The sequence below is a fragment of the Thermobia domestica genome, chromosome 4 (genome assembly GCF_964235325.1).
Source record: "Thermobia domestica chromosome 4, izTheDome1.hap1.1, whole genome shotgun sequence".
In the NCBI taxonomy this organism is placed as follows: domain Eukaryota; kingdom Metazoa; phylum Arthropoda; class Insecta; order Zygentoma; family Lepismatidae; genus Thermobia; species Thermobia domestica.
In genome coordinates this window covers 310,000,540-310,014,714 of record NC_137457.1, presented here as the reverse complement: position 1 = coordinate 310,014,714, position 14,175 = coordinate 310,000,540, and the positions used below count along the sequence as shown (strand labels likewise).

Below are 14,175 nucleotides of genomic sequence, written 5' to 3'. Positions count from 1 at the left end.
TTATTATTCAATATAAATGGAATATCACAATAAATGGAACCCTGGAGCACCACCTCATCTGCTACCATATACACTAAAAATTGTATTCACTAACGCCAGCCTGGAATATGAATCACGGAGGCAGCGTCTGGGACTCGACCTCAGGACAGTGAGGGAACAGCACCATGGGCTAGCCGAAGAACGACGTGAGTTCTTTAGTTCATATATCAAGCCACCTACTTCGTTGATATATGAAACAAAAGGGTTGTTAACTTATTTATTTTCTTGGTCAATGTGCATGTAATACGTGTGTTTATTGAGTAATATTATATTTTCATTATCTAAATTTTAATTTCATCATTTGTTGCAAATTTAATGCATAATATAATTACACACAGTGCAGTATAATCTCTTTTACGTTGTCTGCATCCAAATCTACTGCAATCATAGCCCCAGCACGCTAAAGATTCAGGCATGGGTATGGACCGTGTCCGTTGTGGAATAGCTGAAAAAAGAAAGGAAAAAAGGCAAAATAAGAAACTAAAAGTTCTTTCGAAACACAACGTACATGATGGCACCAATCACTATTATCTTTAATCAAAGAAATACAGAACACTTTATCCCAGTTCTTGAGCTCCGTTCTCTTTACAAGGAACATTTTTACAAGGAACATATAGAGCTGCATCGGTTAACCATGGGAGATGGAACGACGATGTGGGTATGAAGAAGATCTGGGTGGTTCAACATAGATTCCACATAGATCTACATCGGTCAACCCGGGAGCTAGGACGATGTGCGTATAGGGAAGGTCCAGATGGGCCAACATGGATTCCACATAGATCAACATCGATCAACTATGAGTGCTAGAACGAAGGTGTGGGTTCAGGAAAGATCTGGGTGGTTCAACATAGGTCCTACATAGGTCAACTAGGGAGCTCGAACGACGATGTGGGTATGGGGAAGATCTAGATGGGCCAACATTGATCCCACATAGGCCAGTATTGTTCAACCAGGAATCAAGATAGATTATGTTGACAAAAGACAGATCTAGATGGGGCGACATGGATTAATGTGGAGGCAACATTGATTTGGAAGAATCCACATGGGACCCACATAGATCAACATGGACGCCGATGTCGATCGACATAGATTTGCCGATCTTGGCCAATGTCAGTAAAATGTTTGCCATTCTGCATCGATCGACATCAACACCGGCATCGATCCCACCAACAAATCCCATGTTGATCAACATCGGCCCATCAATTGTGCTACTGGGGTCAACAGTGAAGAAGAGAGAAGGAAGAAAGATTTGGAAAAGTTCTATAAACAACTTAAAACTAATGGATATAAGATAGAACAGATAAAAAGAAAGAGAAAAGAAGAAAATATAAAAATGAAAGAAGAAAATAAGAAGTAGTATGGAATTCAGAGCATAGGAGAAAAGACGGAAGTAATAAAGAAGTTATTAAGAGAAGGAGGTATTAAGATATATAGAAAAGGAGGAGAAACGTTGTTGAGGTGTATAAGGAAGGAAAAGAAAAGGAGGGAAAGCAATATAGAGGAAGAAGGAGTTATCTATGAAGTGAAATGTAGTGAGTGTAACATGAGATGCATGGGAGAGACGGGAAAAAGACTTATGGACAGAGTAAAACAACATAAAGATGATGTTCGAATTAAAAGAGAAAATAACGTTATTTACAAGCATGTGAAAGAAACGGGACATAGGATAGATTGGGAAGGGGCTACAGTTTCAGAAGGAGAATAAAGAAAGATTATCAGAAGTGGAAGAAAGCGAGTAGAATAAAGAAAGATCAAGAGGGGAACTTAATGAACTGGATAAGTGGTATAACCATACATGAGCAATGGGGAAAAAATGTCAGAAGTTATAGAAAAGTAAAAAGAAAAGTACATAAAGGATGTTAGTGAAATTTGAATAATTCCAAATTTCTGTTATTTTGTTTTATATAAAGATCAATATAATTATGAAATTGCATTGAAAATTAACATGTATTAACAATGTATTTATATGATATTGTTACATATTACAAATTTAAATTTATATATAAAAACAACAATTAATATTATATAAACGAATATGCTAACTAACGGCTGAGGAAGATATAAGATTTGGTGTCATCTGTCTTTTCTAAATGTCTGATGAAGAGGACGTTAGGTCCTTGAAACTGTAACAAAAAAACGTATAGTTAGTAATATAATTCATTTTGTTCTTATCAGAACTGTGTTTTAAATGGTAATGTTATAAGAAAAAAGGCGAAACGGAAATATCTAAAAATATTGAAATATCAAAACATCCAAAACTACGAATATCGGAAATATAAAAAATCGAAAACACTGAATATCGTAAATATCAAATACCGGAAATGTAGATTAATAAAATTTTCGGTATTTATATATCTGATTTAACTATTTTTTCGAAAATATCTGACTCAAAATTCCTGTATCTGATCTAACTATTTATTCGAAAATATCTGATTCGTGGATCGACGTAAAGCACGGCCCCAAATAGTATCACCGCAAGATTGTAGCCGCACGTCTCGTATAGACTCTTTCTCCCATTCCCTAAGCAAACTATGTTCAAATGTATTGCTTAGTGTCAAACTAGTGATTTGGCACTTGGTACTTCAAAATATGATTTTTAGCACTAAGTTATTGTTTTTAATAAATGTTTGAACCCACAATAATCGAATTTTTGTTGTCAATATTTAGCCAGTTTCGTTATTTCAAATGGAAAACAAGTAACATTCTCTACCTGACATTTGGTTTTTCATAATATACAACTCAAGATAGGATTCTCATAAACCACATACCGTATTGGTGGTAATATAAGCCGCACATTTTATAGCCACTTCAGTTGTGAAAAATTTGGATGCGTCCCATATTCCCGACACTACTAAAATTATCACACTCTTTCCTATCACGTGCTGTTAGAAATTTGCTGATTCCTAATTTTCAAATTACGATAATACAACAACAGCATTTTAGAAACTGGACGTATAACATAAGCCGTAATGTTATCCAACAATAGCATTGCCGAACTAAATTTCGCTAGACAATATAAGTAGTTGGCAATGGTTGATGACTATGATCAAAGAAAAAATTCAGTGCACATATTATAGCAAATTAAAGTATGTTAAAGCAGTCAAAAGAATTAGAAATAAGTGAAATAGACGTGTGTGAAATTAAGCCATCGTCTTCTAAAATTCTACTCAATCATTTGCTTTCTGTTTATGTTTGGTTGATTGAAGAAATAATCGCTTGTTTCTAGAAACAAAAAAATAGATATATAAAAAAATAAGTTCACGCTTCACACTCCTTCCATTTTCAAAACTAAGAATACGCGAGTCGAGAAAGAATTTTCTCCATACGAGTAGAGACAATTTTAAATTTCGACTCGACTCGCCTTAGTCGAGTCGAAATTTAAGATTGTCTCTACTCGTATGGAGAAAATTCTGTCTCGACTCGACGCGTTCAAAATCCTGAGCCAGCGTTAAACTGAAAAATATAAAGAAAAATATAGACGTAATAACAGACATTATATCTAGAAGTATAAAAATATATAAATACAGACTTTGGTTTTGAGTCAAAATTTAAAAGAGAGGGCCAGCTTTAAGTTAACCAACAACTTTATTTTGTAAATATAACTCTACCCTTTTAAAACAAAGATATTGTTCGTTAAATAACAAAACGGTTGACTTGGGTTCCGTTATGAAATTTGAAAACAAGTGAGTATCATTTCACAGTGTGGAACTAAGACTCTAAACAATGTAAAATCAGTACTGAAATATGAGGTAATGCATCTATAAGTACTAGATGCAATGGAAGAATAAGATCAACGATAGAACCTGTTCCTCAGACAATGAATGTATATCAAACAGCCATTAGTCGCTATCATTTTTTGCGTTCTATGGCAAAAAATGTTGAAACGAAAATGCATAATTCAACCACTTCTCGTTTGAATGGAGGGCTAAATGATCAAACCTATTCACGGAACGCTGAATCAATTGTCACATCTTTATGACATTGTTTCACTATGCAAATTAGTACTGAACAGAAAGTAATAGTGTTAATAATGATGGAAGAATTACTGCAATGAGAAAGTGTGAGGAAACGGGAAAATCCCGTGAAAATCTATGTGTGGTGTCGATGTGATGCGTTGTTGCCTTCGCTGAACTTATATTAACGATGGATACATTATGAAATAATAATAATATAAATAATATCACTAACATAATCATTAAAGGAATCCAATATAATAATATGGACAGGGGCGGTTCAAGGACAGACTTCTGGGGTGGTAACGAAATATTGTTTTTTTTCTCATTCTCCCTTTTGCAGCCTATACGTTTGAGGGGGGTTACAACTTAATACGGTTAGTTCATACAAACTTTATCGTTATGGAAGTTATACAATATTAACAATTTTCGTAAGTACATAGCAACCAACACTGCCAAAGAGCAGTGCTCTCTTCGTTCAATTCATAGCTCAAGTAATAGCTTCACAACATTAGTTTCATTAACAATGTCGATGTCACCCTTAATTCACCATTGAAACTTCACACCATCACCTGACCTTCCAAAATTTGTTGTGTATCCCTCACTGGAAGTTCTGAAATATTTCCTACAAAGTGCTTCACTGTCTTTGTGCTGTATTTCCTGGTGTTACATTAAATTTTTTCGACCTTTCATTTCACCTGTACTGTCTCTTCCTTTTACATACTTGGTTCACATTACATTTGTGCATTATTCTGTACTTCGATATTTCCAATATCTCTATTTATCGTAAACATATATTTAACATAAATTCATTTTGCTTTTATTTTCGAACTGTCGAAGTGTCATTTTACGATAGTGATACCTTTTCTAGGTATAGTTGTTATTCATGTAAGTTTGTGCTTCTCTTCATCACTTAACACACGCTTTTTCTATCCTTCAAGACGCGGTATATCGCTACTTTGGGGACGATAGATGCTCCGAATTTGAGGTCCAAGACACCACACTTAGATGGCTTAAATAAAGCAACGATCGTTTAGGTGCAAGAGAAAAACGGCATGAGAGAGTTAAGCAACAACCTTCACATATAAATAATAGCCTGACTTCATAAACATGGATGCATATTCATCTTTATATATATATATGTAGATTCGTACATAGCATAATACGTAATGTAAATAATGTAACACGGATATTTTCACAAGATAGTCGGTAACAGTAATGCAAAACGTAGCAAAATTCTTTGGAAAAGGACACTATTTCGTACTATTAGTTTTTGTTGTTGGTTGCGTGTTTACATTGTGATCCACTGTAATATGTAAGCAGTTTTTGATATAGCTATTACAATAAAATCAGGTAATCGATTTTACTCCATAAAGCATTGCATGAAGCAAAATATAGCAGCGTAAAGCAGTGCATATACTAGAAGGCAGCATAGGTAACACTACAGAAAGAAAAAGGTATCAGCATGTAATAAGCAATCAATGGTGTCTTATGTAATTATCAAGGGCATCGACTTCTCTGTAAATTTGGGAGGGAGGCATTCGGATGCAGAGGCATATATATGAGGATTTTAAGACAAATTGCATTCAAATTATGCAAAATATTGTATATTCACAAACGCAATGAGGGGGCCTACATTAGCTTTGGGGGGATTGCCCCCAGGATCGGCGCTCTTGGTAATTATCATTTGCTTTCTGTGATGCTTATGAGTGCTATTCATGATTTTTTAAATCTTTATACCTTGTTGTTTAAAATGTACATTATGGATGCTACCTTTTGCTACATATGTAATTGTTACAGGAGTGGAAAAAAATATTCCCATTCTGGGAAACAGTAATTAAATTAGTGCTAGTGCAGATTTATTTCTGGCCTTCCCCCTAGAAATAAATCACTGTAAGGGGAAAACTCGGGTAAAGGTTGGTCAAGTCACGGTTTTGTGAAAATCCTTCTGTTTCTTTGAATAGCATATTGTTGTATGTCTGCAATTCTTGTACAAGTTCATTCTTTGTGTTCCCATGTATGTCATACATAGAAAAAAGAAGTATCGCACTAGGAAGCAGGCAATATAATAGACATATTTTTAATGCTTAAAAACCTCTTCGCTGTAAAATTACATTTTGTGACTTGTCCACTTGTTGCCTCCCGTTTTCCTTCATATACAGGATGTATCAAAAGTCCACTGATATAAGATAACTGTTATTTCCATAGTTTTAACAAAATGTAAGGGGAAAAAGAATCAAGAAATATGATGTTCCTTCAATCAAAAGTGAAGGAATTTTTTAAATCGAATGAGCCGTTTAGGTTGTACACTCTTTATGCACCCAATGTTAAATGAAAATGCAACGTTGCCATTTACCTGGACCCACAACATAAGTGAATGAAATTATGTTTGAAATGGGGGTTGGCCATCGACATGTTAGCGTAAAAGAAAATAACTTCATTCATTTATGTTGTGGGTCCATGTAAATGGCCAGTTGCATTTTCATTTAACGTTGCATTCATTTAAAAAAATCATTCGCTTTAGATTAAAAACATCATATTTGTAGGTGGTTTTTCCTTTTACATTTTGTAGTAACTCTGATAAAAACAGTTACCCTATATTAAGGGCTTAGGACCACAATGGCTCAGTGGTAGAGCGTTCACCTTTGGTACATTTGATCACTGGTTCGATCCTAGCTCGCTCCAAGTGAATTTTGGGGTGGACAAACACCGTGTGTCTGGCTTTCCTAGAGGATCTTCCGTTTCCTTCCTCGGTCTTCATTCCACCGTTTCATTCATTTCTCATTATCGCTATTACCGTCGCCTTTAGCCTACACGAAATAACGTGGACGTAAAACTGAAAAATGTGATTTCATTTCTGTCCTCCATTTACTTTAATAATTTATGTATGCATTTGGTTCATTCTTCTATATATACTTGCACACTATCAATTGAAGTTTTTATTAGGCTTTGGTCCCTAAGTTCTTCACTATGAACGTACTTCATTCGTAATTTCGCTGACAGTAATACATTGAATGGAGTAAGGGAGACGGATTTTAATGTATAGGATTTTACTATTTCCCTGGTATTTTAGTCTTATGCATTCATATGAATATTTTGATTATTCCCAGTATGCATACTTTTAGCGTTTCTAACCTGAGGCATGTCAATGTACGTAGGTACGTGTGTCTGAGTATGTATTTCTTCGTGCATGTACTTTCTCTTCCATGTGGTACGTCGATAGGTAACAAATTACGCTATTCTTTTTACTTGCAGCTGCCACTCTTGCCAGGTTATCGTTCAATTCGACAGCCTCTGCTTCAGAGATGGCACTCAGGGATATTTTTCATATCCAAACCCAACAGATCAACAGGAGCGGAAGGATGAAGTGGACGGCGAAGAAGGAGCACATGAAAGTAGTGAGAAAACTTCATACGAAATGTCACGGAGAACGGTTTTCATGACATTTCTTCGTAAAAGTGAGTTTTACTTAATGAACATTATACAAGCCAATCGTTTGCAGAAGTTACACCTGTGATTTCAGTGACAAGGAAACACAGCAACAAACGTTTTTATTTTGGTAGAAATAATATTTTGTTATATGCTCTTTTTTATATGTTGATTTCATGTTTTGTATGTTTGATAACGTCTTTAGTTGAAGAAGAGTTCTTACAAACTTCTTACATAGATAGTGAAGTGGAATTATATCAAGTGTGGAAATATAACGTTCACTTTTAGTGATATATATGTATCCTTCGTAATGCTGTATGTGAAAAGTAATTGCCTGCACTCGCCAAAATAAACCACAAAATATGGTGAAAATATCAAAGTTAGTATGCACTTCCTTTCGAGTTTCTTATTTTTCTAGTCTCTTATTGGTGCAAAATGTTAAATTCTATAGTGTTCATGCTTTATCTAGTTCCCTCTTTTTCTCTGTTGGTGGGACTGTTATAAATTAAACGAAGTAATTAAGCACCGTAATTACTTGACGCAATTTTTCAACATTCTTTGCATGAAATTCAATAAAGCAGTGCCCTACAATAAATTTCTAATTTGCATCATTTTACTTTCACGTGCATTGTAACATGTACCTAGTAACTATAATGCATTCAGTAAAGCAGCGCCTTCCGCTTTCATGTGATAGTTTTATATGTTATAAAAAAGTTTATTTACACATTGTTAACTTCACCTGCACTTTAACATATGTACTTCAGAAACTATAATATTTTCAATATTTTCTTTTCTTTAAATTTTCTTTTCCATTTTTTAAATTTCGTAATCGTGTTACAGATAGACAGGGGACAGGAACGTCTTACTGCTTGTATCTTTATGTAAATATGTGAATATTTCATTTTGTACATTCGTATTTCATGTTTGCATTATTTTGCATTGGTATTTTTTTCATACTTTTTACACTAAAAGTAACAAAGGTTTCAAAAAAGATGAACTGTATTTTCCTTTCTTTATACTTGTACATTTGATTCTTATTCAAAATTCTTTTCCTTTGCATACAGGAACGCAGAAAGACATTCTCATTCATTTGTATGTACAGTCATGTTCAAAAGTGTAATCATTATCTTATAAACACACATGCAGATCGTGGTGACTTTAATTTAATATGGCACTGTTTCATTTGTTCTTTGCAATATTATTCATGGATTTTGGCACACACTTTTGAACACGATTGTACGTATTTATGTCTCTTTTGTCTCATACACTGCTTTTGTTTCCGTCTTGCCTTTTCTTTGCCAACCCAAAAGAGGCTGTAAATAGTAGCCTCCCCGACCCCCAATGTATCATTGGCAAGTAGTCCATTCAAATTCTTGCCCTCGTTCACCTAATAGGTAGGCCACATGATCTCCCCTTATCTCTCTAAGAAAAAGAAGGGGAGATCAAGTGGCCTACCTATATGGTAAACGGGGGCAAGAAGTTGAAAGGGCTACTTGCGGAGGATATATTTGGAGTTGGGAAGGCTAGTATTTACAGCCTTTTTTGGGTTGGCAAACAGAAGAGACGACGACGGCAAGCGGCGACAATACCAATGAATCGAGAGTGATCCAACGGTGAGTTTCAGGTGGCAGACTGTAGGGACGACGTCGGCAAGCGGCGGAAATACCAGTAAATCGAGAGTGATCCAACAGTGGGTTTGAGGTGGCAGACTGCAGGGAGGACGGCGGCAAGCAGCAGCGAAATCAGTGGATCAAGGGTGATCTAACGGTGGTTTTGAGGTCACAGACGGTAGGGACGGCAGCGGCAAGTGGCGGCGAAGTCAGAGAATGGAGGGGAATCCAACTGTAGTTTTGAGGTGGCAGACGTTAGGGAAGACTGCGGCACGCGGTGGCGTCATCGGCGGATATTGGTAGTTTCGACTGTAGTTTGCCAGTTGACATACACGTGGGAGGACCACTGGAAAGGAGCCCTTCTTTTTCGATGGCAAAGGGTTGGAAAACCGTCGGCACTGCCGCTGCATAGTGCCTTTGCCGACGCACCGTCGGAAAAGGGTTGGGGAATCGTTGGGAAAGGGGAGGCCCCGCCGCTAATTGCTGCCTTTTTGCCGAGTCATTTTCGAGAAGCTGAAATTGTACCTCGAAGGCTCTCTGCCGATCCCCTACCTCTGGGCCGGTATGCATACCGGTGGCCCGACTGTTTGCCATCCAGTAATTTCTCATGGGGTTCTTTCCTAATTATCAAACTAAAAGTATAAACTTAAATTTACTAATAGGATGTTATAATAGTAAATAATGAAGACTTTATAATGAAAATTAGAAAAATAGATATATTTAGTTTCTTAAGAGTGAATAAACATATAATTAAATCTTTTAAAAATATGAAATATTAATATCAAGCTATTTCCAATCAGTAAAGAGAAAAATGAATGTCCGATATATAAGGAATCAAAATTTGAAATGTACTGTAAAAAAACTAGCTGTTTCATAGATTATGAGTTGACTGTATATCTTATTGGTTAGGATAAAATATTTCTTGTACTATGTGTAGGAAGGTTTTAAGAGATTCAGCAATTAAAGATAAGAGTGATAATGTAGTTACTAATGTAAAAAAAGAATTAAATGAAATTTTTGAGTTTTACGTCCAACGATTATGCCGGCTAGGCTAAAGGAAACAGTGAAGATGAGAAATGAATGAAATGTTGGAACAAAGTAAGTGGGAGGAAACGGGAAACTCACATTAAAACCACGCACACGGTGTTTGTCCACCACAAAGTTCACATGGCGAGTTACTGATGTAATGGAATAATGTTACTGATGATGATGAACGAGAAACCACTAAAGAATTACAGAGAAAATATTCTGATGATGTCATTGACGCAATAATTGGAAGTGAGTATGTAGAAATGAACAAGATCTATTAATTTTTAGCAGTTAGGTACATGTTTAGAATGAAATAGGTTTAGTAAATGTATTTTCAACTTTAATGAGGTGTACCCATTAAAACCGTATAAGTTTTAAACTAAAAAATGAAAATGACACATATATAAGAAGAATAATCTAACTGTACTAGAATTAACAGAAATATGTAAACAGAAAGGAATATAAAGGTATCCGAATTTTTAACGCAACATGTTAATAAACATAAAGAATTTTGCAGGTGATATTATATGTTGTATTTTTGCTAAGAATGATTTTCTTTATAATAAGTAGGATATGAGTTTAACCCTTATCCGGGCAAGCGGGGCCTCCCAGTCCCAGTAGCTTCATTTTTCTAAAATTTCTCAATAACCATACATATTTCGAAGACATAAAATACTGAATTCTTCTATCTTTCGTCGAAGTTAAAATCATGAGCATATCGAGTTGGTAAAGCTAATGTTTTTTTTTAATTTGAAAATCTTTTCCTGACGTAACCGTGACTTAAGTGAAATTCCTGTCAAATATTAGAACAAATTGTCACATAATTATATTGAACACGTGACTATTGTAACCTTTAGTCGAAACAGTATGCGGCAACAGACATTGAATTTTCAGTGTTCTGCACTTAAAATATATACTGGGCCTGACAGGCCCCGGTTGCCCGTTTACGTTACAAAAATGTCTGGACCGGATTTGCTACTCTGCTTGGCGGCTTACAAAAGCGTGACACGAAGTTTCGCTACTTGACAAAAATATATACCGGTACATTGTAGACTAGTCTAAACAGTAAGTGACAATAGGCATTGATTTTGTGTATTCTGCACTTAAAATACGTACTGGGTTTCATAGTCCCCGGTTGCCCGTTTACGTTACAAAAATGTCTTGCCCGGATAAGAGTTAAATAGTACTGTTAAAAATGATGTAATAAAAATGAAATGAAAGTAGAAAATAAGATGATTTATAATAAGGATAGGTTAATTAATTAAAACAGCTCTGCAGAAAAAGAGGTATTAAGGGTTAGCGGTAAAAATCGGAAGTTATTTATTTATTAAGAAATGGTAATATTACATTTTTTAAAGAAAGTCAAGAAATACAAAACATATCTCCATTTGAAGAAGACATGTTTGAAGATCGAAAAGTAAAAACTGAATCACTACCAATCGATGTAAAGCTCTAAAATTCAGCATTTATACCAAGGTTAGAAACAGGGAAATGTAAAACACTTTATAAGGCGCATGATCTTCTAGAATAATATATTTCAACATCAAAGGTTTTTATAGTCTAAATATCAGCTTGAAGAAACATGGTTCGTTAAAAGTTAATCTTTGGAAAAGCTATCAATTTCAAAAGGAAAAGAAACTCAAAACATATTTTAACACAATAAGTGAGAAGTACACAAATCAACCAATGTTCAAAAAGTAGAACTACTCCTAAAGAAGTATTAAGAACAAGAATGGATGTGTTTCGAGCTAGAGGTTCTGGTTGTGCTGTTATGGATATTAACTTTTTAGAATTACCACTTAGTAAATATGCACCATATAGAAGATCATTCTTCGTAGAAATGCCAAACGAAATTAAAGAGGGAAAAATTTTTATGATTGTAAAAAACTAAAATATTTTATATGCAATGTCTTCTGCATTACATTAGGTTGAGAAAGGTCTACGACCATCAAAATACAAGCATGTTTTTGTTGGCTTCCAACATAAAGTAAAATATATTCATTTTGTACTTAAACTAAGCGACATTTCAATAATTGAAAGAAGACTCAATATATCTGTTAACGTACAAACATACAATGAAAAGTTTATGGTGTAAATTTTATATGCCACTCAAGATAAAAACGAATACATATGAATTTATTATACACAAAAGAAGAGAAAACATATTATTGATGAATTAAAGACTTTAGTAGATTCGTAATGGAATAACTAAAAGGAGAGATCGATAATATTTATGTTATATATGTTTGTTATACTTTGACTTACAAAATTCATTAGATAAACATGAGAAATATTGACTTACTCACGAAGATGTTAAAAAAGAAATGCAAAAGGAAAATATATAAGGGGTATGTTAAATTCAAGAACTACCAACATAAGATTAAAATGCCGTTTGCGATTTATGATGATTTTGAGAGCTTACTGCATAACATTATAGGTTGAAAAGAGTGTTATCCAGAAAACGAATCACATACGAAAAACATCAGCAATATAAGCCAACTGGATTGTTATTATATTGTAAAAATGATGTAACTGTAACAGATTCAGTTGTGTATAGAGGTAAAGATGCAGCTCAAAAATTTATAAGAATGTTAAAGAAAGAAGCCAAATAAATATCAAACATATTAAAACAATATTGCAAACTAGGTTTAACATGTAAACAGAGAAAGAATTTAAGAAATCTGAATGCTGCTCTTCCTGAGAAGTGCCATATACTGTAAAAATCATAAATTTAAGCATCAGATCATACAACAGAAGAGTTCGTAACAGCATTATGAAATAAGTGAAATTTAAAAGTTAAATTACCTAAGTACGTACCAGTGATTGTAAATAACCTAACAGGATATGATTCCCTCTTATTTATTAAAGAGCTGGGAGGTAATCAAGAAAAAATAATTCATTATCTAATAACGAAAAACGATATATAATATTCAGGAAAAAATTGGCATTACCAAATTAAAATTTATACATTAATTTAGTTTTATGTCATTTAGGTTAAACAAATTATCATCAAACCAAACAGGAGAACAAATGGCTGACAAAAAACACTTCTATTCTGATGAAGGAAAAATTAAATTTGTATTAACAAAAGGTGTTTATTCATATAATTATGTTAATAATTGGAATGAGTTTAGAAATAGAAAATTACCACCAAAAGAAGGATTCTTCAATTACAGAATAACACAAATATTTGTCATGAGATCTATGAGCTTGCAAAGAAAGTGTGGAAAGCATTTAAAATTAATAATATCCTGGTTTATATCTTTAAACTGATGTGTTGTTATTAGCAAGTGTATTTTACAATTTTAGAAAAACATATTTTCTTAATCCAGCTTTGTATATGACAGCACCAGGTTTAGCTTGTGATACAATGTTAAAAATGACAAATATGAAATTAGAGTTGTTACCAGTTTACGATATGGTCGTAATGAAAAATCTATAAATGGTGGAATTAGTCAATGCTCGTAAAGATACACAAAAGTAAACAATAATTATATGGAAGATTATGATGAGAACAAAGAAGACTCTTACATAATGTATTAAAATGCAAACAATCTGTGTGGGTGGGCTGAGTCAATATCCACCGGAGAAAGGATTTAAATGGTGAAGCAAGAAAGAAGTAATAGAAACAACTTTTACAAAGAGACCTGATAATTGCAATACTGGTTTTAGATTTTAGAAGCAGATCTTAATTATCCAGAACAATTACATACCTGTTATAAAGACTATATATTAGCTCCTTAAAATATCTGTCTACCTTGCTCAAAACAATCAAAGCTATTAACGTCTTTTACATTAAAGAAATATATGTCACTCAATATTGAAATTTAAAACAATATTTATCAATTAGTTTAAAATTAAAAAATGCTCGAGTAATATAGTTTGAACAAGCATATTGGTTAAAGAACTATGATTTAAGCGCATAAATGAAAATTAAGTAACAAATAATTTGGTACACGACTTTCATAAACTGATGAATAACAGTGTATTCGGGAATACAATAGAAAAATATTAGAAAATATGTAAGCCTTTAAAAGTAGAATCGTATGCAGGAAGAGTAGAAAAACTACTCAACCAAATTTTAAAAATAGATTTTTTTATACAGAGAATCTATG

The 14,175-nt window shown here is 33.8% G+C and overlaps 1 protein-coding gene across 1 annotated transcript in view; it reads right to left on the bottom strand.

Moving 5' to 3' along the window:
- Window positions 1–85: 85 nt before the first annotated feature.
- LOC145684297 (uncharacterized) overlaps window positions 86–14,175 on the bottom strand; it is a 41,407-nt gene continuing 27,317 nt past the window's right edge. The window contains exon 2 of the mRNA XM_081756469.1: window positions 86–484. Coding sequence (XP_081612595.1) covers window positions 448–484 — 37 coding nt within the window. The 3' untranslated portion in view covers window positions 86–447. The remainder of the gene's footprint in view (window positions 485–14,175) is intronic.